This window comes from Ctenopharyngodon idella, chromosome 8, assembly GCF_019924925.1.
Source record: "Ctenopharyngodon idella isolate HZGC_01 chromosome 8, HZGC01, whole genome shotgun sequence".
NCBI classification, from domain to species: Eukaryota; Metazoa; Chordata; class Actinopteri; order Cypriniformes; family Xenocyprididae; genus Ctenopharyngodon; species Ctenopharyngodon idella.
The window spans coordinates 32953707-32979773 of NC_067227.1; the positions used below are offsets into that span (position 1 = coordinate 32953707).

At 36.2% G+C, this 26067-nt stretch overlaps 2 protein-coding genes across 6 annotated transcripts in view; both read left to right on the forward strand.

Annotated features, from left to right (window-relative positions):
* si:dkeyp-117b11.1 (B-cell linker protein) overlaps window positions 1-4505 on the forward strand; it is a 45947-nt gene extending 41442 nt beyond the window's left edge. For all 3 annotated transcript variants that reach the window (XM_051903729.1, XM_051903728.1, XM_051903727.1), the window contains 5 exons: window positions 683-714; window positions 1129-1160; window positions 1251-1334; window positions 2196-2354; window positions 4131-4505. In XM_051903729.1, the coding sequence (XP_051759689.1) occupies window positions 683-714; window positions 1129-1160; window positions 1251-1334; window positions 2196-2354; window positions 4131-4247 (424 nt within the window). In that variant the 3' untranslated portion in view covers window positions 4248-4505. The remainder of the gene's footprint in view (window positions 1-682; window positions 715-1128; window positions 1161-1250; window positions 1335-2195; window positions 2355-4130) is intronic.
* A 1738-nt stretch (window positions 4506-6243) lies between these two features.
* The window catches only part of cltcl1 (clathrin, heavy chain-like 1), a 40922-nt gene continuing 21098 nt past the window's right edge, over window positions 6244-26067 (forward strand). For 2 of the 3 annotated variants that reach the window (XM_051903586.1, XM_051903587.1), the window contains exons 1-12: window positions 6245-6668; window positions 17085-17292; window positions 17949-18217; window positions 19893-20054; window positions 20130-20243; window positions 20322-20495; window positions 21574-21771; window positions 21867-22067; window positions 24045-24197; window positions 24559-24681; window positions 24839-24976; window positions 25866-26030. In XM_051903586.1, coding sequence (XP_051759546.1) covers window positions 6627-6668; window positions 17085-17292; window positions 17949-18217; window positions 19893-20054; window positions 20130-20243; window positions 20322-20495; window positions 21574-21771; window positions 21867-22067; window positions 24045-24197; window positions 24559-24681; window positions 24839-24976; window positions 25866-26030 — 1947 coding nt within the window. In that variant the 5' untranslated portion in view covers window positions 6245-6626. Of the gene's footprint in view, window positions 6669-17084; window positions 17293-17948; window positions 18218-19892; window positions 20055-20129; window positions 20244-20321; window positions 20496-21573; window positions 21772-21866; window positions 22068-24044; window positions 24198-24558; window positions 24682-24838; window positions 24977-25865; window positions 26031-26067 lie in introns of all 3 variants that reach the window. The other variant, XR_007931338.1, reaches the window with a different exon arrangement.

The following is a 26067-nucleotide window of genomic DNA, read 5'->3' on the forward strand; positions in this document are numbered from 1 at the left end:
TTATTTACGTTTTATTTTTTATTTATTTTAATCTAAATTTATATTCATGAATGTTGTTCTGAAATGAAGCAATAAAATTAAATAAAGTGTAAAATAAAATATAAAATAACATATTATATAAAAATGTTATAAATGTAATTTTTTTTTTTCCATTTTCCATTTTATATACTATAACTTTTGTTAATATTTTGAATTAATTTTATTTTTATATTTTCTGTTTTCACTTTAATTTTAAAGTTTTAGTAATTTTGTTGTGTTTTTGTCATTTTTATTATTATTTTTTGTTAGTTTTAGTTATTTTATTACTTCAACTTAAACCAAACAAAAATGAGAAAAGTTGACTTGGCAATATAAAATAAGTACGTTTTTTTCATGTTTTTTTTTTTCTTTCAAGTAATAAAAATGTTATTAGTGTTAGATTTAGTTAACAATAATAACCCTGAAATTTACATTACTGTCTTACAGTTTTTATTTTTTATTTATTTATTTTTTTGCATTAGTGTAATGAGCATTTGAGGGCAATATGTGGACTGAACTGTCATGAACATAGTCACATGCCTTCTTTATGCAAAACAATTTGTTTTCCTGTTGTTTTTTTCTGGTGAAATATAAGATGCGCATTTCTTTATGACTTCCTCATCGCTGGCAAACTCAAATTTCTGTCAATTTGTTGTGTTTCCAGTCCTCCTCCACCTCCGTCTCTGGACAGCACAGGTGATTAGATTTATTATTTTAATTTTTTGTCATTCTCTGTCCATCAGAAGTTCAGTTTCTACTGCTTGACATGAACACTTTGGGTTAGTCCTGTAGGATAAAGACTGTGACATTTATTTTAGATCAGTGACCACATCAGTATCATATCAGTGATTTTGTCTGGAGGATTTGGCTGACATTAGAAGTCACTGATATGAGGGCTTCTATTTTCTCATTTAAATGATCTTTTCACACGACAAGAGTCAAAGGAATTGAACAGTTTCATCTTTTCTAATGCACATGATTCATCTGAATTCTGTAGAACTTTTTGTAACTGTTATCATACGTCACATGGAAACAATTACTGTTATCAAAATCAATCATAATTTCCATATCAGTTCTTCCCTAATTCATTCATGTTCTTTCCTCATACAGCGCATTCTTTTGGAGTAAAGCCAGCTGCACAGGTAAACACAACAGACACAGTCAACGTTTTATGTGATTGGTGGCAAACTTTACTCAGTAACTGATTGGCTGACGGTTTTTATCATGATCAGGGGGCGGGGCTTCAGGACAGAGAGTGGTTTGCTGGAGTTTGTGACCGTAAGACTGCGGAGGAAACCGTGTTCAGGATTAACAAGGTGCTTCTGTGTTTTTGTGTGGTGTTTTTTTTTTTAATGCTGCATGTTTTTCATTTAAATGGGGAAAATTAAATAATAAAATAAAATATAAAACAAAAAAATAAACGTAATAGTAACGTAAAAATATATCATATATATTTTTTGTTATTTAATATTTTATTTAAAAAAATTTTTTTCTATTTTAATCATGGGAATGAAATTAAGCAATAAAATATAAAATAAAAAATAAAATATAAAATAATATAATAAAATAATAAAAAATATTTTATTTATTTTCAACTAAATGGGAATGTTGTTCTGAAATTAAGCAATTAAATATAAAATAAAAAACATAAAATAGTTTTTATTTTTATTATTTTATTACTATTTTATTATTTTTATTAAATAGATTATTTTAATCTAAAAATTAAAATATAAACTAACATAAAAATTATATATATGAAAATTTATATATATATATAATTTTCATATATATATATATATATATATATATATACATATATATAATTTTCATATATATAATATATATATATATATATAATGTGTGTAAAAAAAAATATAATATATATATATATATATATATATATATATATATATATATATATATATATATATCTGTGTGTGTGATTTGTATTTTATTATCATCTAAATGGGATTGTTCAGTCATATTGTTCTAAAATTAAGCAACTAACCTAAAGCCTAACAAAATATTGTTTAACATTTGTCGTAAATGAAGACATTTTGACTCCTAAAGAGTCATTTTTAATTTTGAGTGTGTCCTTAAAGAGTTTTGATGTTTTTAGTTTTAACATGGTTTTGAACAGTTGTCATGGTTGTGTCTCTTTCCCTGTCATCACGCAGGACGGCACGTTTCTGGTCAGGTACAGTAACTCTCAGAATGACCGTCAGCCGTACACGCTGGTCGTGCTCTACCGTCAGACCGTTTACAACATCCCTGTGCGCTTCCTGGAGGACTCGCAACACTACGCGCTGGGAAAAGAGGGCAAGAAGACGGAAGAGGTAGAGGAGGAGAGGAAGATCTGTGTTCACTGTGCTGTTTGTCAAATTCACATGTAGTATGATCAGAAAAAAACAGTGAAGAACCGCTGCCAAACATATAACATGCCAGAAACATAATAATCACTGCAGTAATGATCCAGTCACACACTCTTAATCATTTGCCAATTTAAATCCAAACAGAGACTTTTTTTGGCTGGGCCAACATACATTCTCTTAATGTAAGCAACCAGGAAGCGAATGTAGGATGTGTAATTTGTGCATTTGGCAGACGCTTTTATCCGAAGTGACTTGCATTGCATTCAAGTGCTACATTTTTTTTCAATGCATGCACCCTGGGAATTGAACCCATGACATTAGTGTTGATAACACCAGAATTTATTATTTAAACTGAACTTAAAGCACGTTTAATATACCCCTTATTTATTGTTTTAAATTTATTATTTAATTATTTTTCACATTATTATTTTCATAGACATTGTTTAAATGCTTTGCGTTTTGGCTTAAGCTCTATCTCCGTCTCATGTGACCACAAAATCTCTTCTCTCATCACAGCTGGATGATTTTATGCTTTTGGCAAACTCACTAAATACTTTTTTTTTTTTTTTTTTTTTTTTTTTTTTTTTCAAAATACTTTACGGATTTATTCTCTAAACAATATCACATTGAAGCAAATAACTTTGAATTCATAATAATAATGATAATAATTATTGTTTTACTATTATTTTTACTGTTATATATATAAAATAGTAAAAATAATAGTAATAATAGTAGTAATATTTGTCTGTAATGCAATAATAGTAGTAAAACAATAATATCTGACGCAGATATACATAAAAACGCTTGCAATATGCTTACAAAATATTTTAATAATATATGTTAGTGTATTATATATTACATACAGTCAAACATACAGTCATACATACAGTTCATTTCTGTAAGTGAGGATAGCAAAATAAAGTAAACTGTGACATATTATATCCAAAAATTCTTTATACAGTGGATTAACAGTAAAATTGATAAAAATTTGGGACCAAAATTTATTCAGATACTTTGACCTGACCATGTTTTGCTTAAGTGTTATCTGACATAATTAAGATTATTTTTTTCTGACACAGTTTAACTCTGAGATCTTGTCATATTTAATTACCATTTTTTTTAAACTATAGTGAATAAACTATTAATGAATGAAATGTTCAGGTGTCTGAATAAATTTTGGTTTGACTGTATATATATATATATATATATATATATATATATATATATATATATATATATATATATATTTGCCCTTTATTCAAATATCATAAAAATATTGTTACAGATTTTGTCATCATATTGCGTATAGTTGTGTTTGGAGTCAATTGTTTTATTTGTGATAATGAAGCAATGAAACATGACAAATTCTGCCGACATAATTTTTGGGCAGGCTGTCATACAAAAAAATTATGAATAAATGTAAAAATAAGAGAGATCCAATAACTGATTATGTTGTAGTCACAGTATGCTTTTTGTAGCTGTAGTTTGCCTTTTTATTTTTTTGCCAAATAATTTTGAACCAAGTTTAGTGTTTTGTTCCTCCCTTCCCAAAAATATAAAATATTTTCCTCATATTTTGATGGTGTAATTGAACTTGTGGGGTCATCAGCAACAGATATCACTTTTGGCCACTGCTACATATTGATATATTTCAAAATGTCAGAGCAAAATTACAGTATATGAGTAAATATTGAAGATCAGTATACAGTAGCTCTGATAATCTCTGTCTTTGTTCCTCAGCTCTTCAGCAGTTTGCAGGAGATGATCTCGCATCACATGAAGAACCCCCTTCTGCTGATCGACCGTAAGAGTCAAGCTAAACACAGCACCCACCTCTCTCACCCCGTACGGCCCTAAACCTCCCGCCTCTCTGTCCTATCAGTCCCTTCAGCCTGACACAGATATTACATATAAAAACACTCACTCATACATAGCTTAAATTATTTATATGATTGTTTGTCAGACATTAATAGTGTCTTGTGTTTAGTACCTTTCATGTTTGGGGATTTTGAATGCGGTGATGTAGTTTAGATAAACTGTCACATATGTAATGTTTACAGGGCAACTTGTTGTCTTAGTGTAAAATAGTTTGAATAAAGAAAAAAACAACAACAACATGTGACCTTTCTGACTGTTTTTTTATCACACAAACATTGCAATCAGATTAAAATCAAAATTACTTCATGTCAGTGTTGCGATGCTACCTGTAGTCTGCCAAACTATAATAATGTTAAGTGATTAAACAGTACAGTAAAATAAAAGTATTTATCAATATCATGGTGCTTTGAAACAGTTTTCATATTAAATCTTACTTGAAAGAACTTTGAAACATATATATTTTAAGCATTACCATGCTACTGTACATATGGGAATACCATTGTACTTTTTTAATAGAGAGATCATGAACCTGAATGGTACTGTTCATGCACCATGTATTTATGGATATGTCCAGGAATAAAATTGTGATTTGTTTAACCCATTGATCCTCTTCAGTCAAAAATGGCCGAAAAATTTTACGTTTTGAAATTGTAAATTTTTTGCTTCATCGAAATGGGATGACACTTGGTGACTTTTGTCGCATTAGCTACGTGAACACACAAAATACACACAAACGAACCGGTGTGGCTGTAACAATATGGTAAAATTGAGCTCAAATAAGAGGTTGAAATCAGATCAGACCCAGATTCATTAAGCTGTGATAAAGCAAATCTGTTCATTTTTGTTACATTTTTATTGATTTTTGATGTTATGTGTAACAAAATGTCCTCCTTTGTGTTCGGGTTTGACTGTAGTAAAAATTAATGCAAAAACTGACACTTCAAATCAACATTTAAAAAAAAAAAAAAAAAAACTAAAACTTGACAAAAAGTAGTCTTTGAGAATGTCTAAGTATAAATGCAAATCCACAACGTAATAAAAATAAGTATTTATGTCTAAAAACCACTACAGAATTTATAAGACACTTTATATAGAACTATACAGGCATCTATCGGTTACACTACATACACTACATGGCATTACACAACTTTTTCTTTTTTTACACCCACCAGATGTCACTAATCTACCTTCAAAAAATTAGATTTTATATGCCTAGTCTCTATTTTATCATGAAATACTGCTTTAATTTAAAAATAATTAAAAAATATATTAGAAAAAAAAATTTGTATTATTTTCAATGGGGGAAAAATAGCTAATAAAAATGGTATAAATATTGCATAGTATCATAAAATACCCTCAAATCTTTAAATAATAATCAAAAAATATTATTGAACAAAAACATATTACATTGTTTTTCCTGAAAGACAAAAAAGCTAAATTTCAAGGCAAAGGGACCAGATTAATGTGTGCTTGTGTTTAATGCAGTTATCGTTAACTAAAAACATTTCCGGTAATTGAAGTAAAATAAAATGTTAACTTATATAATTAAAAAAGGTAACTTTTTTTTAATGTCCTTGTTACATGTACTTAATGTAGTAATAACAACATATTTACATGTAAGTACATGTAGTTAATTAATATTACTCAGTACTTAAATGTACAATTACACTGTAACAAGGACACCTTAAAATAAAGTGTAACTAAAATAAAATATAAAAAACTAATAAAGCTGACAAAACCACACAATAACTACAACTAAAATTGAAAATATAAAAATACATATTTATATAAATATGAATATAAATATTAACAAATACTATATAAATGATACTAAAATAACACTGGTGTAATGCCCTGTGTATTGCTGTTGTTCCTGCTCAGAGTGAGTGTGCAGAAATAGACCCCAGTATTTTTAGGGAGGGAGGGGGTGGGGGGGGGGGTTCCTGCTGTCACATGTTTGTCTCGAGCGGAGGGGTACACGAGACCCCCTCACAGTCCCTTCAGCTGCAAACTCCTGTGTTTCACTCCTATATACCTCACACAGCTTCTGTAAGAGTGTGTTTACAGCATCAGCGCCGCAGGACAGGAGTATCTCCCTCATTCAGCTCGTATCAGTACGCGCGGATCTACTTTCTCACGCGGAGGAGTCCGGCAGCGCTCCGAGAAGTTGTCAGGAGTGAATCTGACCGGCTGAAGACAGAGAGATTCACGATCGTTCGCGGAATATCAGCGTCTAACGGGACACACAACTCGGAGGAACAGAACACAAACACAACTCTTCATCTGCGCCTCCTCCTCCTCCTCCTCCTCCTCCTCCTCATCTTCCTCCTCTCCTCTCAGTGTGTTGGTGCTGGGAGAATGGCGCAGATTTTACCCATCCGCTTTCAGGAGCATCTGCAGGTAAAACCGCACAAACACACGCAACATTCGTGGGTTTCCGCTCGACGCGTCGCGAGCCGTCAAACTGTAAACACGCAACTATGTAACAGCGGCCTCGCCCGCGCGCAGCGCTCATGCACGTACAAGTTACATACTTGATACATATGTGACATTTAAAAGAATATGGAGTTACATGTTACATAGTAGCCTGACGTTTCAAAGAATGCTGGTAAAACTGTTACATAGTAACATCGTTGCGTGACGTGTTAGAATTTGTTACAGAGTTGCATGACATTTGAATGAATACAGTTAGAATGTTTTTTGCCCTTCTTTTTTTTTTTGCATAGCTGAAATTGCAATGATGGAATGTTACACACTTGCACTTGCCCAACATTTAAAACAATGTAGTTACATTAAAGTTTTTTTTTTGTTTTTTTTTATTCAATATCAAAATTTTAGGTTAAAAAATGTATGCTTATAAGCTGCTGTGAAAGCTCAACATTAGCCTACTTTGAAGGTTTTCACCATTTGTGATCACGTTTTTGCTGTCTTGCAGTCCACTTCAATTGTGCTGCAGTGATTTTAAGTATTATTACATATAATAATGTTACATAACTCATAAACTCATAAACTCAACTCATAAAATGGTTTGTATTATCATTACACACAAATTATAAATAGTTTTAGATGAAGTACATCACACCGCATGTACAAAAATGCTTGACGTTTTATGCTATTACATAGTTGCATGATGGAAAATGCCACAGTGACAAAGTTCTGTGTTGCACTGTTGTTGCATGGCATGCACAAAAATATCTTACTGTAGAGAAACAATCGGCTTGCTGAAGCGAGTTTTAGAGATGATGAAACGATTAATATTAGAATGACGCTTCACAATGCAATGTTTGTCGGTAAATACTGTTAATATCTCTATAATAGAAACAAGGCCTCGCTTTATAAGAGTCAAAGCATCTAAATTACACAAAGATGTATCATTTCACAGTTTCTGAATGTGTGTTTAAGTGTACAAGTTGTTGTTGGAGCCTATTTTGTTGTCAGTATTGAATCTAACTATTAAGTTGTTCAATTCTCTACCAGATTTGATTGAGCTTTTGATGTATTGATGCCGTCTGTGTCTCTTTTTTCCTTTATACTGCATTAGTCAGATGAACTGGAATTGTGGGGTGCACCGTCAGTAACTCCAGACATGCGCTATTCCTTTCTCACAGATGAAACATTCAGCACAGTGCTATCATGTGTGGCTTAAAAACACACGCCCGCAGTCTGTAACATGACAGTGCTGTTTTTCAAATGCAAAAGTGCTGTTTAATTGTGCAAATCGGGGCAAAAAAAAATAATGCCCCTTTTCATAAGATATAAGTCTCTGGTGTCCCCAGAATGTGTCTGTGAAGTTTCAGCTCAAAATACCCCACAGATCATTTATTATAGCTTGTCAAATTTGCCCCTATTTGGGTGTGAGCAAAAATACGTCGTTTTTGTGTGTGTCCCTTTAAATGCAAATGAGCCGCTGCTCCCGCCCCCTTTCCAGAAGAGGGCGGAGCTTTAACAGTTCGCGTATCGGTCACTCAACAACAACAAAGCTGGAGAATCTCACGCAGCCAAAATGAGGATTGTCAGTAACGGTGTTCAGCCTTACATTGTTCAAACCGGAGTCGACACTGATGGAGAGACTCAGGAAGAAGTTACAACTTTTAGACGTTTCTGAATGGTTAGTGGATACATTTATGTAGTTGGGTCAATGATGTGACGGGTCATTTTTTTGTCCAAAGGCCTTAATAATAATAATAAAAAACAAAATATGACATCAAAAGTATGTAAGTAGGTAGTATAACTAGATTTCTTTTATTGAATCCAAAAGGTTTTAATTATATTTTGATACATATAAAGGGATTTTAAAGAGTTTGAAGTGTCTAAAGGTCATTCGGTTTAACCGTCCAAAGGCCAATACAGCCATTTCATTTGTGATTAAAATATCTTAAAATGTAATAAATGTATATATTTTTTTATTCTGGCATGATTTTATAACATCATATACCAACATAGTGCAAAATGGTATTAAAATTATGTGTAGAAGTCGTTGCTTTGTTATGAGAAAGAATGTCCGGAAAAAGGAATTTCATTGATGCCATTTGGAGTAACCAATATAAAGGGACCATTTTGGATCAAGTCATGTGACAGGATGTGACATCATTCAGACACCTGCAAAGGACCACATGGTAGTGAAGCAAAGTAACTAACACTCTTTTAACTGTGTTTTCACTCGCTCATACGCATGCCCCGAAACATCAGGTCATTCGGTACAACCGCTATAAAACTTGGAAAATGTTGTAATATTTGAAAAACTTGTACTAAATATAAAACGATTGTCTTTTTGTTAGCCTGCTAGCAAGCTAACTAGTTAGCTAGCTAGATATCAGCCTGTTAGCATTGTTTGAAAATATCGTCATTCAGTATAACCAAAAGTGTAATTCGGTAAAACCGAATGACTTTTTTTGGTGACAAATTTTGTCCATCTTGTAAAAAATGACAAAAGCAGTGTTAATTGATTATAAAAACCACATGATCTCATTGTTAACACTTAATAAAACTTCAAAATTAATTATATCTCCATTATGTTTTTTTACACTTTAAAAAACCTTATTCGTCAGTGACCCAGTTGCTGTGGAGTTGATTCAACTCATCCACTAGCATGTGCCGTCATGTTAATCTTTTGTGCAAATCCAGCGTTGAATTGACTCTCGTTTGTGAAGCAGTCCGGCGTAAAATGACGGCATTTACAAAAACAACTCTTCCTTTTCTCTAAAGCAGCCCAACATGGCCTCACCCCCTTTGTTGTGTGTTCTCGGGGGCGGGGTTTATGTAAATTTTAGGGTTTGTGATGTCACCAACCCAGGAAGAAGCTCGTTGTAGTCCCTACCAGCCGTTTAAAAAGCAATTTCTGTAAAAGAAAATATCTCCCTTTGGATTGAACTTTGAGCATGGTAACTTTGCAGATGTTGTTTATAATCAAACAGCAATATTACACACTAACTAAAGTTAAAAAAGTCAAATCATAATCAACCACCCCTTTAAAGGTTCTCCATGGAACCATCAATGCCAGTAAAGAACCTTTATTTTTAAGAGTGCAGGATTCTCATGTTACGACTTTCCTTCACTCTTTTCTTCTCGCCTCCTGCATTGAAATGTGTGTATTCTGTTGTGGGATCCATTGGAAACAATCGGACAGTGTATTTTCTGTGTTCATAGAGCTGAGGGCCTCAGCGCAGTGCCAAACGCTAATGAAGTTTCATTCTACACGCCTTTGAAAATATTCTCCATGACAGAGACGTGTGAGCGTCTCTCATATCGTCCCAGCCTCACCTTTCCACAGGCCGTGTTTTCTTTGAATGCCTTGGAATCCTCCGAACACATCTGGAATTCACTCTCCAGCCGATTGAATCCAGATGCTGCCGTCTCATTTAGATGTACGGCTGATTTACCGGGATTCAAGATGATATTTTGTTGTAATATGTGGAATTTCATAGCGTGTCTCTTGAGATCCAGTTCCAGTCACTCCATGCTTTCTTTTGATTTCTCTTTCTCTCTCTCTTGTCTCATTCCGGTGTCGGACACTCAGCCGGTGCAGTTTGGTGAAAGAATGCCAAGAATCTGCAGCCGGCAGGATTTTGGGCCTCTAGCAGCTCGGCTTTATGTCTTGAATGTGTGTTTGAGTTCATTCAGGGCTGGATTGTACTGATACAGTTACTGATTCTGAATGGGAATGTGTGTGTTTGTTTGTGTTTGTGCTTTTATGAATAGACACACGTTTTATTCAGCTCATGTTTTATAAATAATGTTAAACTGGAAAACAACAGACAGATATAAATACAGCCAGCTTCACTAGTCTTTCAAATCTCATCTCACAGATCTTAAAATACATATTCCCCTATTTTATGTAAATGACTTTTTCCCCCCTACTGCATCTTGTCCTGCTCATGTTTGAGCTGTTATTTTTGCAGCGTCATTTTTCTCTGCCCTCTGATTGGCTGCTGATGTAAAGCTGTAACCCAATAGAGATTCGGGTAATGAAGTTATGAGCAGGAAGAGGAAACATGTTTATCACCAGCTCAAACTGACACAGAGGACTAGTTTTAGGACACAAACACACTCAAACTAAAGTCTGGCCGTGATCTAAATATCTTTAGTTGAACTCATTACTTGAATGATTGTGTTTTGAGCAGAAAATGCATTTTCTTTAATATCAGTTGATTCTTGATAAACAATATATACAGTCATGTTAAAACTTTAAATTGTATGGTTGATGAGGACCAGATGATTTTTTGTTATGTCTTTTTATGTAAAACCATGGATAGAATTTAAAGAGGGTGTACTTTCTTTTTCATGTGACTGTATAATTTTTTGTCTAGAGTGCTGATCAAATGGTTCATTTTGCATAAAAGCATTTGCCAAATGCATGAATGCAAATGTCTTGCAGTAACAGATCAGCAAGCGGAAGAGACAGAGACGCAGAGAGTCTCCTCAGTGCGTCTGCTTCATCTCTTTCTGCTCTGAATGCTGGGAGACAAAAGACGACAGGTCAGAAGCAGCATCGCAGACGAGCCCATCAGGAAATGAGTTTAACTCCTCATTAAGATCTGTGTGTGTGTGTGTGTGTGTGTGGACATCTGGATCTTTCTGCCTCACTACATCCTGAGTGTCCTTTGGGACTTTATTGAGGACATCTCATAAATGCATTGCTTTTCATACAAAGCTAATGCTAAATACAGTAACGTAAGCCTAACCCTTCACTTAAACCTGCTAGATGTAAAGCCTGATTTGGCTGATTTATGAGTCTTTTTACGAAGTAACGTTGCTGTTCGATAGGCTTCTCTATGTTCATGTAGTAACGTCACAAGTTTAGCAAAACAAGCACACTGAATCAGTGACGTCTGTGGTTTTAGCTTTAGGTTGCAATAACCAATTACCAATATCTGTAGACGTTCATCGATGTTGGTAATGTTGTGGTTATGTGCAAGGGCATAGTTTTGGTGGGAACGTTGGGAGGGTTGAATTGTGTTTTAGCGTGGTCCTGGGACATGCTTCCTCGTGAGATTCATATGTTTGTTTGTCTTTTGTGGTATCATTCACACATGCAAAGTTGGTTGATAATATAACCGCAATAAAGTAATATTTCAATATTACAAAGTTCAATATTAATATTATAAAGCGACGAGGATATTTTTGGTGCGCCAAAAAAAAACAAAATAACGACTTATATAATGGTGGCCGATTTTAAAACACTGCTTCATGAAGCTTTGGAGCGTTATGAATCTTTTGTGTCGAATCAGCGGTTCGGAGCGCCAAAGTCACGTGATTTCAGCAGTTTGGCGGTTTGACACACGATCCGAATCATGATTCAGCACGCTGATTCATAACGCTCCGAATCTTCCTGAAGCAGTGTTTTGAAATCGGCCATCACTATATAAGTCGTTATTTTGTTTTTTTTGGCGCACCAACAATATTCTCGTCGCTTTATAATATTAATATTGAACCACTGTACTCACATGAACTGATTTAAATATGTTTTTAGTACATTAATAAATCTTGAGAGAGGAAATGTCATTGCTGGCTATGCAGGCTTCACTGAGCCATCGGATTTCAACAAAAATATCTCAATTTGTGTTCTGAAGATTAACGAAGGTCTTACGGGTGTGGAACGACATGAGGGTGAGTAATAAATGACATTATTTTCATTTTTGGGTGAACTAACCCTTTAACGGTTTTGGCTATGTCGTCTCTTGGAATATCTGAAGGCCAGGATTTATCCTAATATCAGCCATCATTAGAGCAGAACACATTTTACTCATGGAGAAAACTGATTGTTTACTCTAAATAATGCTGGGTTAAAAACAACCCAAGTTGTGTTGAAAATGGACAAACCCAGCGGTTGGGTTAAATGTTTGCCCAACATGCTGGGTAGTTTTATTTAACTCAACTATTGATTAAAAATGACTGTATGTCTGGCTTAAAATGAACCCAAAATATGTTGGAAATTAAAAATTAGACACATAATTACTAGAGGCAACAATAATAATCATAAGGTGAACATTTATTAATGAGTCATTTAATAAATGTTTACCGTTTAATTATTATTCATTAAACTTATTAATAAATGTTAATGTCCAACATATTTTGGGTTCATTTTAAGCAAGAAATACAGTAATTTTTAAACAATAGTTGAGTTAAATAAAACTACCCAGCATGTTGGGCAAACATTTAACCCAACCGCTGGGTTAAAACAACCCAGTCGCTGGGTTTGTCCATTTTTAACCCAGCATTTTTTAGTGTTGGGTCAAAAATTCAAGAAGGACCAGACTTTAAAGCTCTTGATTTTAACTTGTACTTGCCCTTATGGAAAGTAACATAGTTCTTGTAATTGTTTAACTGTAGCATTTGTTAAAATAAGGCTTTAATTACAGGTGAGACCGTTGATGGCTCCTCATTAACCATGTTTAGGCCAATTTTAACGTTTTTCTTCTTTTTTATCTATCGCATTTTCTATGAAAAATAGCAACCTATACATTTAGAAACTATAGCTTATAAACATGCCACATGTTGTAATGTAAATCTGTATATCTATATCTATATTTCATTAACAGATTATCTATTATAAGTTCTACAACAAACTGTCCACAATAAATACAATAGTCAAGTCAAGTCAAGTCAAGTCACCTTTATTTATATAGCGCTTTTTACAATGTAGATTGTGTCAAAGCAGCTTTACATTGATAACTGGTACATTGTTTGACTGCACAGCAGCTCTTAAAGAATAGTGTCAATGCAGGCAGATCAAAGCACTGTTGAATATCAGAATGTCAAGTCAAGTGTCCCCAACTAAGCAAGCCAGAGGCGACAGCGGCAAGGAACCCAAACTCCATCAGGTGACATCAGGTGGCAGACAAGTGGCAAATTGGTGTTAAAATGGAGAAAAAAACCTTGGGAGAAACCAGGCTTAGTCGGGGTGCCAGTTCTCCTCTGGCCAACAGTGCTTTGTTACAATTCAGGTTGCTATCATAAGTCCAATAGGATCGCAACATTCAAAGTATTTATTTCAGTTCCATCCAATTGAGGATCGTATTCATCACGCCGGTATGGACGGTTGTTGAGGAACTGTAAAAGTAGTAAAGGATTATGTCTTTTTTTTTTAGTTTATGTGGCTGTTTTAGATCATGTTTGACTTTCTCTGTAGCGTTTTGAAGTGGTAAATTGTCAATAGAATTCAAATGGGTCACGTTTTATCATCAGCGTTGTGATAGATACGGCTTGCGCAAATGTTATTGCACTTTTGGACCGAGCTGGTGAATGTGTGCTGATAATTGGTCCGTTGTGTACGTACGGGAACTTAGTGCTCATAAAATTCTCTGTTTCCATTAAACATGGTATAAATATCGGGGGGTTGTACTTGCTAGCTTTTGGTTAATACCCCCCAAAAATTATGCCCCTATCAAAAAAAATGCCCATTTCATTTAGAAGTATGAAGCTCCAGACAGCTTGTAAATTGCAGACAGCTTCATTCAAATGAGTTTTTTATGTAGGTGTGTTTGGATTTGAAATCTGAAACCGAGAGAAATTTACATGTTTCAAGCGGAGAGAAGTGCACTTTACTTGGAAGTATGTTTTTGCATGTATGTAAACAAATGACTTGTGTGGTGGCTGTTAAAGGGGTCCTTGATTATGATTTCGCTTTTTTTAACTTTAGTTAGTGTGTAATGTTGCTGTTTGAGCATAAACAACATCTACAAAGTTACGACACTCAAAGTTCAATGCAAAGGGAGATATTTTCTTTTACAGAAATCTCTGTTTAAACGTCTGGTAGGGACTACAACGAGCTTCTTAATGGGTTGGTGACATCACTAACCCTAAAATTTACATAAACCCCGCCCCCGAGAACACACAACAAAGGGGGCGTGGCCATGTTGGGCTGCTTTAGAGAAGAGGAAGAATTGTTTTTGTAAATGCCGTCATTTTACGCCGGACTGCTTCACAAACGAGGGTCAATTCAACACTGAATTTGCACAAAAGATTAACATGACGGCACATGCTAGTGGATGAGTTGAATCAACTCCACAGCAACTACATAAATTTATCCACTAACCATTCAGAAATGTCTAAAAGTTGTAACTTCTTCCTGAGTCTCTCCATCAGTGTCGACTCCGGTTTGAACAATGTAAGGCTGAACACCGTTACTGACAATCCTCATTTTGTCTGCGTGAGATTCTCCAGCTTTGTTGTTGTTGAGCGACCGAAGCGCGAGCTGTTAAAGCTCCGCCCTCTTCTGGAAAGGGGGCCGGGAGCAGCAGCTCATTTGCATTTAAAGGGACACACACAAAAACGGCGTGTTTTTGCTCACACCCAAATAGGGGCAAATTTGACAAGCTATAATAAATGATCTGTGGGGTATTTTGAGCTGAAACTTCACAGACACATTCTGGGGACACCAGAGACTATATTACATCTTGTGGAAAGAGTCCCCTTTTCATAAAATGTCTTAATTTGCAGTGAAAAACACAGTATCGAATTTCAATTTTAAAGCATGCATTTCTTGTTAAAAGGATCTCAGGATCCTATCCCGAAGAGAGACCAGAGACTTATCTAGAGACCAGAAGATCACAGAGATTTGGTGAAGTCAGTGAAGATGTTCATTAGGGCACTAAACACAGACTCACACCTCTATGTGTGTGTGTTTGAGTCAGTAATGCTGAGACAAGAAAAGGGAGGGGAGAGTTGTGGCTCTGTTTTCTCTGACTCAGAGTGTGTGTGTGTGTGTGTGTTGACTGTAGGCTGCTATACGCTATCTCCAGGTCCTTGCGTAAGCAGTATGTTCCAGTAAGACAGACAGCAGGTTTGCGTTACGCCTGTGTTTCTCAGCAGTGAATCACTCCAGACCCCAGAGAGAGACTTCTGACCCCTGAAGAATGTGGGGGCTTCACCCGTCCGTATTATCCAAACACTCATGATGTTTCCTCGGTCTGGCACTCGTTAGAACATGTTTAACGTGGAGTATATAGCTGTATTGAGAGTTTGGACCAGTGAGATTTCACCATGTGGAAAATATGAAAGATAACGTCTTGAATCGCAGCTGGTTAGGACAGAAACTCGTGATTAACATCAGAGATGTTTTATCGCTTGATGCTTTATTGCAGGAAAGACCAAACATAAAATCTCAAGTTGACTTCAAGTTAATATTTCAATAATTTAACACCACATTGACGTGTGTATGGCGCTCTGGCATTGGTCACGTAACATGGAGGTAAACAAATAAAATATGTCATTTTTTCCAGTTTGTTTTATTTTGATTTTAAATTATTGTTTTAATTTGACCTTTTTATGATTTAATTAATTTTTTAGTGTTTTATTTTGATTTATTTTAATTTTTTATATTTTTATGATTTACATTTTAGAACATTTTTATTTTAAATTATTTTAATTTTAGATTGTGATGATTTAATCATTTATTTGTGAGCATTTTATTTTGATTGATTGTTTTTTAATTATTATTATTATAGTATTATTATTATTTTTTATTTAAATATTAAAATGTATAGTTATAAATATAAATATTTAATTAATTATTATTTTACTTAGATTTTTTAAAGTTATTTTAGTGTGACATTTTTTACGATTTAACTTTTTAGCATGTGTGTTATTTTGTGTTATTTTACAGTTCTTTCATTTTAATCTTACATGTTATGGTTTAATTATGTTTTTTCTATTTTGATTTTTTTTTAAATGATTTTAATTTTACATGATTTACATTTTTAGAAAGTGAATCAATCAAAAATAAAACTCTATAAAAATGTAAAATTGTTAATTGATTTTTTAATTATTTATTTAAATTTTACATTTTATGGTTTACATTTTTAGAAAGTTTTTTTATTTAAAATTATTTTAATTTTAGATTATGATTTAATATTTTTTGGGAGTTTTTTATTTTGATTGACTTTATTTTAAAATATTTCATTTTAATTTTAGATTATGATTTAATTCATTTTTAGGAAGTGTTTTATTTTGATTGGTTTTATTTTAAAATGATTTTAATTTTAGATTTTTATGACCATTTTTAGAAAGTGTGTTATGATGAAGTTTTATTTATTTATTTATTTTAATTTGATTTTTTTTACTTGATGAATTTGAATGAAATGTTTTATTTTGATTGTTTTTTAAAGGATTTTAGTTAATATTCACATTTTTCTAAAGTGAATATTTTAGTTTGTTTTTATTTTAAATGTTTTCATTCATTTTATTTGGATTTTTTAATTTTTATTTTATACAATTATTATTAGCGTTTCATCAGCTCCCGTGTTAAGGCATCAGTTAGTTAGGACGGGTTGATTTCTTCACTAGTGTTTCTCTGACCTCTGACCTCTCGTCCTCTAGCTGCAGGCGCTGGGAGTGAGTCCGGCCAGCATCAGCTTCAGCTGCCTGACCATGGAGTCGGACCGCTTCATCTGCATCCGAGAGAAGGTGGGCGAGCAGAACCAGGTGGTCATCGTCGACCTGAGCGATCCGACCAACCCGATCCGCCGGCCGATCACGGCAGACAGCGCCATCATGAACCCGGCGAGCAAAGTCATCGCGCTGAAAGGTGCCGACGTTAATGCAGTCTTCATTATTGTTTTCTGATATGCTTCTCAAAAATGATCTTTCTCGCTCTAACCACTAAACTGCTCTCGCTCTGCTCTCTGAACTCATTGAAGATGGTGAGTTTCTCAGTCGTTCTGGAATGATGCCTGTCAGTCGTTGTGGTGTTCACACATACATATATTCTGTCTCATATGTATGTAGACGTCTGTGTCCCGTTGACTAAAGACCGAATGACAGCTGTGACTCCTGACATATGCATGAGCACTGTGTGTATCTGTACTCCTTAACCATGTTTTTGGGGGCAAATTTGTACCTAGAATCAGCAAAACCTGACAAAACACCCTTCTATGGACATCCTCGTTTGTAAAAAGTATATAAAAATAAAGTAAGTAGTTTTTTTAATCGTAAAAATGCAGAAAGTTTTCTTTTAGTGTTAGGATCAGGTAATTATGGAAGCTTGTTTCCGCCACGGAATAAAAAAATAAAAAAGGTAATTGCGACTTTATCTCACAATTCTGATATAAACTTATATAATCGATATAAACTTGCAGTTGCGAGCTAGAAAGTCAAAGTAGCGAGATATAAACAGAACTGCGACTTTATATTCTCGTCATATCTTGCAGTGGTGAGTTTATGTCGCTCTGTTCTGACCCACAGCGGCGCGGACGCTTCAGATCTTCAACCTGGAGATGAAGAGTAAGGTGAAGGCTCACACCATGACGGATGAGATCCTGTTCTGGAAGTGGATCTCCGTTAACACCATCGCCCTGGTTACGGACACGGCCGTGTATCATTGGAGCATGGAGGGAGACTCTCAGCCAATCAAGATGTTTGATCGTCACGCCAGTCTCGCAGGATGTCAGATCATCAACTACAGAACGGACGAGCAGCAGAAGTGGCTCCTGCTTATCGGGATATCAGCGCAGGTGAGTGTGTGTGTGTGTGTGTGTTGTGAGTGTGTGTGTGTGTGTGTGAGTGTGTGTTGTGAGTGTGTGTGTGAGTGTGTGTGTTGTGAGTGTGTGTGTGAGTGTGTGTGTGTGTTTGTGTGTGAGAGAGTGTGAGAGTGTGTAAGTGTGTGTGTGTTGTGTGAGTGTGTGTGTGTGTGTGTGTATGAGTTGTGTGAGTGTGTGTTGTGTGAGTGAGTGTGTGTGTTGTGTGAGTGTGTGTGTGTGTGTGTGAGTGTGTGTTGTGAGTGTGTGTGTTGTGAGTGTGTGTGTGTGTGTGTTTGTGTGTGAGAGAGTGTGAGAGTGTGTGAGTGTGTGTGTGTTGTGTGAGTGTGTGTGTGTTGTGTGTGTATGAGTTGTGTGAGTGTGTGTTGTGTGAGTGAGTGAGTGAGTGTGTGTGTTGTGTGAGTGTGTGAGTATGTTGTGTGAGTGTGTGTGTGTGTGTGTATTGTGAGTGTGTGTGTTGTGTGAGTGTGTGTGAGTGTGTGTGTGTGTGTGAGTGTGTTGTGAGTGTGTGTGTGAGTGTGTGTGTGTGTGAGTGAGTGTGTGTGTGTGTTTGTGTGTGAGAGTGTGAGAGTGTGTGAGTGTGTGTGTGTTCTGTGAGTGTGTGTGTGTTGTGTGTGTATGAGTTGTGTGAGTGAGTGTGTGTTGTGAGTGTGTGTGTGAGTGTGTGTGTGTGTGTGTGTTGTGAGTGTGTGTGTGAGTGTGTGTGTGTGTTTGTGTGTGAGAGAGTGTGAGAGTGTGTGAGTGTGTGTGTGTTGTGTGAGTGTGTGTGTGTTGTGTGTGTATGAGTTGTGTGAGTGTGTGTTGTGTGAGTGAGTGAGTGTGTGTGTTGTGTGAGTGTGTGAGTATGTTGTGTGAGTGTGTGTGTGTGTGTGTATTGTGAGTGTGTGTGTGTTGTGTGAGTGTGTGTGTGCGTGTGTGTTTGTGTTGTGTGAAAGTGTTGTGTGAGTGTGTGTGTGTTGTGTTGAGTGTGTGTTGTGTGAGTGTGTGTGTGTGTGTTTGTGTTGTGTGAAAGTGTTGTGTGAGTGTGTGTGTGTGTGTGTGTGTTGTGTTGAGTGTGTGTTGTGTGAGTGTGTGTGTATTGTGGGTGTGTTGAGTGTGTTGTGTGTGTTGTGTGAGTTGTGAGTGTGTTGTGTGAGTGTGTGTGTGTTTGTGTTGTGTGAAAGTGTTGTGAGTGTGTGTGTGTGCGTGTGTTGTGTGAGTGTGTGTGCATGTGTGCGAGTGTGTGTGTGTGTGTTGTGTGTGTGTGCGTGTGTGTTGTGTATGTGTTGTGTGAGAGTGTGTGTGTTGTGTGTGTGTTTGTTGTGAGTTTGTGTGTGTGTTTTGTTGTGTGTGTGTGTTGTGAGTGTGTGTTGTGTGTGTGTTTGTGCGTTTGTGTGTTGTGAGTGTGTGTGTATTTGTTGTGTGAGTGTGTGTGTTGTGTGTGTTTTATGTGTTGCGTGTGTGTGCTTGCGTTGAGTGTGTGTGTGTTGTGTGTGTGTGTGTTTGTGTTGTGTGTTTGTGTTGTGTGTGTGTTTGTGTTGTGTTGTGAGTGTGTGTGTGTTAGAGGTAATTCATCTGTTCCAGCTCTTTACAGTAGGGATGTATTATAATCCGGTCATCTGTAGATGTCTGTATGGGTGTGTGACTGTCTCTCCATCTTTGGGTCCTGCAGCAGAACCGGGTCATCGGTGCCATGCAGTTGTTCTCCGTGGACCGTAAGGTCTCTCAGCCCATCGAGGGTCACACGGCGGCGTTTGGACTTTATAAACTGGAGGGAAACCCGAACGCTTCGACGCTCTTCTGCTTCGCTGTCAGAGGACAGGCTGGAGGAAAGGTGACGATTCACGCAGCTCTCTGAACTCATCAGTGATGAATGTTTTGAGTATAAAGATGTTTTTGTGTCCTCCAGCTGCACATCATCGAGGTCGGTCAGCCTCAGACTGGTAACCAGCCCTTCACTAAGAAAGCAGTGGACGTGTTTTTCCCTCCTGAAGCACAGACGGACTTCCCCGTGGCCATGCAGGTTCAGCCGTTACCACACTATCACCTGATCACACGTAGAATGATGTGGCTCACGTTAACCTCGCTGTGTCTCTCTCAGATCGGTACGAAGCACGGCGTCATCTACCTCATCACTAAATACGGCTATTTCCACATGTATGATCTGGAGTCAGGTGTGTGTGTTTACATGAACCGCATCAGCGCTGAAACCATATTCGTCACGGCCGCTCACGAGAGCACGTCTGGAATCATCGGGGTCAATAAGAAGGGGCAGGTACACACATCTATCTATCCATCGTTCTATCGTTCTGTCTAACAGTCCATCCATCCATCTATCCATCCATTCATCCTTCTATCGTTCTGTCTAACATTTTATCTATCTATCCATCCATCATCTATCCATCCATCATCCTGTCGTTCTGTCTAACATTCCATCATCATCATCCATCCATCATTCTATCGTTCAGTCTACATCTATCCATCCATCAATCCATCCATCCATCATTCTATCATTCTGTCTAACATTTTATCCATCCATCCATCCAACCATCCATCGTTCTATCGTTCTGCCTAACATTCTATCCATCCATCCATCCATCCATCCATCGTTCTGTCGTTCTAACATTTTATCCATCCATCCATCCATCCATCCATCGTTCTATCGTTCTGTCTAACATTTTATCCATCCATCCATCCATCCAACCATCCATCGTTCTATCGTTCTAACATTCTATCCATCCATCCATCCATCCATCTATCATCCATCGTTCTATCGTTCTGTCTAACATTCTATCTATCTATCTGTCTATCTGTCTGTCTGTCTGTCTATCTGTTTATTTATTATTTATTTATTTATCTTTTTATTTATTCATATATTTATTGTTTATGTATTTGTGTGTTTATATTTCTATTTATTTATCTTTCTATTTATTTGCTTATTTATCTTTTTATTTGTTTGTTTGTTTATCTGTATCTATTTATGTATTTATCTATTAATTTGTAATTCATTTGTTTGTTGATTCGAGTGTAAATTATTTTATTCTGTGAGAAGAAAGAGTTTGGAGTGAGACATTAAACTAGTTTAACACAGTTATATAATAACATCATCACATAAAAAAATATTTGAACTCATTATACATAAGAGGATGCTCTAATTGACCAATGAGAGTCAAGTATTCTAAAGTTACAATAATAATAGCTAAATAAATGTATAACTTAATAAACATAAATAAAATGTAAATATAATTATTCAAAAAAACACCTTTTAAAAATAAAATGCCAGTTGTTCCAGAAGTTTTCTGTCTGGTTACTCCACATGTTTCACGAGTGTATGTGTGTGTGTGTGTGTTTAGGTCCTGTCGGTGTGTGTTGAGGAGGAGAACATTGTGAATTACGTGACTAGTGTGCTGCAGAATCCCGAGCTGGCGTTACGGATGGCATTACGCAGCGATCTTCCCGGAGCCGAGGAGCTCTTGACACACAAGTTCAACACGCTCTTCTCACAGGGCAGCTACACGGAGGCGGCCAAAGTCGCTGCATCAGCTCCCAAGGTACCCAAAAACACGCACAGATCTCCAAACTGAGTGACACAAACACAACACAGAACGTTTGCTGTCATCTCTGAATCCTCTCTCCAAACGCTCAGGGTGTCTTGCGTACGGCAGACACCATCCGCAGGTTCCAGGCGGTGCCGGCTCAGGGCAGCCAGGCGTCTCCGCTGCTGCAGTATTTCGGGGTTCTGCTGGACCGCGGGCAGCTGAATAAGCTGGAGTCGGTGGAGCTCTGCAGGCCGGTGCTGCAGCAGGGACGCACACAGCTCCTGGAGAAGTGGCTCAAGGGAGAGAAGGTGTGCTATTACGATTCGTTTTTCTCAATTATTACTTATCTATTCATTTTTTACGATTTTTATTTCAATATATCTGTGCATTTATGCAGTTTGTGGAATAAAGTTAAGTTTAGACAGTATTTTGAGAACAAAACAAAAGTAAGATTACGTTACGTTTTTGTGTTTTAATTAAATTATATTTAGTGGTTCAAGCGTGTAGCTCTGAAACTCTATTGTAATTGTTCAAATTTCGGGCAGACCAAACCGTAAGTCGTAGAGACTTGAAACTTTGAGGGCTGGTAGTACTCACACCATCTACAACGTCACCAAGGCTCACCCCGATTGGCCTGACGGGGGCGCTATAGCGGTCAAAAGTACAAAATCGCTCATAACAACTCCTAAACCGTTAGGCGGAGGCTCAAGTGTCTCATATCGTTGGAATCCTTGGCTCAAGACGGACAAAATGCATGTTGGACAAAAAAATGGTTTTGCACGTCTTTCTGGCAAAATTTTCAGATATTTTTGGATTTTTTGAAAAACCTATTTTCGCAAACGAGTCCTAGGTTTTTGGCCCGATCGGAACCAAACCAGTGCAGCAAGATTTTTCGGAGTCTGATTGTCAATAATTATCAAAAAAAAGTTGGAATTTCGATTCACGGTCCCAAAACGTTCGAAGTGGGTGGAGCCACTTTTACTAAAATGGCTATAACTCGTTAACAGAATGAGATGTCTTCACCAAAATTGGCATAGCTATGTAAGAGCTCATTCTGTGGTCGCATGGAAAAGGATGTGGTGATTGGCCACTTGGTGGCGCTATAACAGGAAAAAAACTTTGAAAAATGGCTATAACTACTTAACCGTTAGTCCGATTGACTTGAAAATGGGCATGCAGTGTCTTTGTCCGAGGTGCAATGATTGTCTATGAGGACATTGACGTATCTATTTACTTAAAAAAAAATAATAATAATAATAATTTTTTGCTATGTTCATTTTGCTGGAATAACTGGGACTTGACATGGCACTTGCATACTGTTGCCCTTATGTTGATTTGATTGCATCTACTGTTCTCATTTGTAAGTCGCTTTGGAGAAAAGCGTCTGCTAAATGATTAAATGTATCTCAAAAAACATGTCCGCCATCAGCCAATGAAGATTGAGCAGCTATCAGACAAGGTTAACGGAGGGCGATCGGAACAAAACTCGCTGGGTCTGTTTGATTCACGGCCCTAGATGCCTGTGAGAAGTTCAAAAGAAATCGGCCACCGGGGGGCGCCTTCGCGTTTTTCATGTGCATAAAGGATTGCGTAGCGCTTTTTTGCACACGCCCAACTCCTCATTCTGAGCAACTTTGCCTCTAGGACCGCCTCTGTCCATTGAGTCTTTCGTTAAATATTGGAGATTATTTCAAAAACCTACTTTGGCGAACTAGTCCTAGGTTTTTGGCTCAACCTTGATAGCTAATAAAAAGCTTTAAAAACTATATATTTCCTATGGTAAATTCCCTGTATTTGCTGTAAATGGTCTTTTCCATCTGTGATTGATCTATCTATCTATCGTTCTATCTTTCGTTCTGTCTGTCATCTATTTATTGCCTCATTTAAAAAAGAAGTAGGCTAATCAAATACATCTCTAATGTTTTGAGAATAATTTTATTTTTATGCTTGAAATGTGCAATTGGTTGGAGATGGTTTGCAACACTTACCGAAAAACGACCAGCGGTAATTTTAGTTTGTTTTAGTAATTTTGTTATGTGCTTTTTATCATTTTTATTCGTTTTTATTTTTATATATATTTCTATATAGATTTTTTTCCCCATTTTAGTTGTAATTTTGGTGCTTCAACTCAAACTTATTTCATTTAGGTTTCATTTAGACAACTAAAGTTAAATTTTTTCATCGATTTATATTTTATTTCAAGCTTTTTTTCAAATACTGAAAATGGTTTTTATTGGTTCTAGTTTTAGTTTACAAAAACATCTTTTTCCCATGATGCCCTGCAGCTGGAGTGTTCGGAGGAGTTGGGTGATCTGGTGAAGGCCGCTGACATCACTCTGGCCCTCAGCGTTTATCTCCGGGCGAATGTTCCTGCTAAAGTCATTCAGTGCTTTGCTGAGACCGGTCAATTCCAGAAGATAGTCCTCTATGCTAAGAAGGTACCAGCTTTATTTTAAAGTGCCCCTAGTTTTGTTTTGGAGTCTCCTACAACAGGTTTACATCCATCCAAGATCAAAAAACACGTTTATATACTCATAATATCCACTGCAGCATCAGCTCTTTTCACACAGTGTCTGAAACGGTTCGATCTAGGATTCAGTCTCTCTAAACCCCGCCTTTCTAAGAACCTACTCTGCTCTGATTGGTCAGATGGTCCAGTCTGTTGTGGAATTATGCAAATTAGTTACAAACCTATGTAGGTTCAGCATAATAGAGGCACTTTAAAACACTCGATTCCACTGTTATCTGTCTCTCTGCTTTGCTGTGAAGTGATTGACATGTGATGTTGTTTCGGGGCAGATGGGATATTCTCCAGACTGGGTGATGTTGTTGAGGAGTGTGATGAGATCCGGGCCTGATCAGGGTCTTCAGTTTGCTCAGATGCTGATTCAGGACGAAGAACCGCTGGTGAACATCAGCCAGGTAACAAACTCACTCACTCCGCCATTTTAGTTATTTCTAGAGCTCATTATCAGAATCCCCATATTCACCATCTAGACCCAAAATCTCAAGTTTCTCTCACTCAAAAGTACGAAATGGCTGTGACGACGCTCATCTCTAACATATGTGTATGTTTCAGGTGGTTGATGTCTTCATGGAGAATAATCTAGTGCAGCAGTGTACTTCATTCCTATTGGACGCTCTGAAGAACAACCGGCCGGAGGAGGGGCCTCTACAGACACGCCTCCTGGAGATGAACCTCATCCACGCCCCTCAGGTGAGCTGATCAAACCCTCACTGTCAGAACTATCATACTTATACAAGATGAGCGAACGCAATATCAAAATAATATGTGTTAAACTTTTTATCTGGGACCATCTGAGAACCAGTGTTATTTTAGTATTATTTATATTCTATCATAGTATTTATCAATAGCTTTTATATTTATATTTTCCATTTTAATTTTAATTATTTAATTATTTTTTAAAAACTCGGATCATCTAAGAAGCAGTGTTACTTTAGGATTATTTATATAATATTACAGTATTTATTAATAATTAATATTTATTAGTTTTTTTAGTTTTTGTTATGCACTTTTTGTCATTTTTATTATTTTTTGTTTTTTTTTATTTTTAGCTTTAATTTGTTTTTTAGTCATTTTTGTACTTCAACTTTAATTTTAATTTATTTTAGTTAGTTGCCAACACATTTTTAATTTTTAATCTGTTATTTATATTTTATTTTTATGTATTTATATATTTATTTTATTTCAGCTTTTCTGCAGTTAATGAAAATTATTTTTAATATTTAAAAATAATACCACTGCAGAGAATGAGCCATTAAATTAAAAATTAATGTTGGAATTAATTAAGAAAATGTTTGTTTTTTATGTGTTTTATTGATAAAAGTTTAGCTTAAAGATGTTAATGTAGATTTTTAGCTTAAGAACTTACCGTTTTCAGAGAGAGAAATATGACATTTTTGTCCATTTTGATTATCCAAAAACACTTCAAATGTACGTCACATCATAATGTCAACTTCTCAACTTGTTAGTAAGATTCCCAGCAGGATTTGTTGGCAGCGATAAACCTTCAACCCAGACTCAAACCAAAAGCATCACATCAAGACATTTGCATCTCTGAGCAGGGCCTGTTGTGTGTTCGCAGGTAGCAGATGCGATCCTGGGTAATCAGATGTTCACACACTACGACCGCGCTCACATCGCTCAGCTGTGTGAGAAAGCTGGTTTACTGCAGAGAGCGCTGGAGCATTACACCGACCCCTACGACATCAAACGAGCCATCGTACACACACACCTGCTCAACCCAGAGGTGTGTGTGAGTGTGTGTGTGCTCTAAATAATTTTTG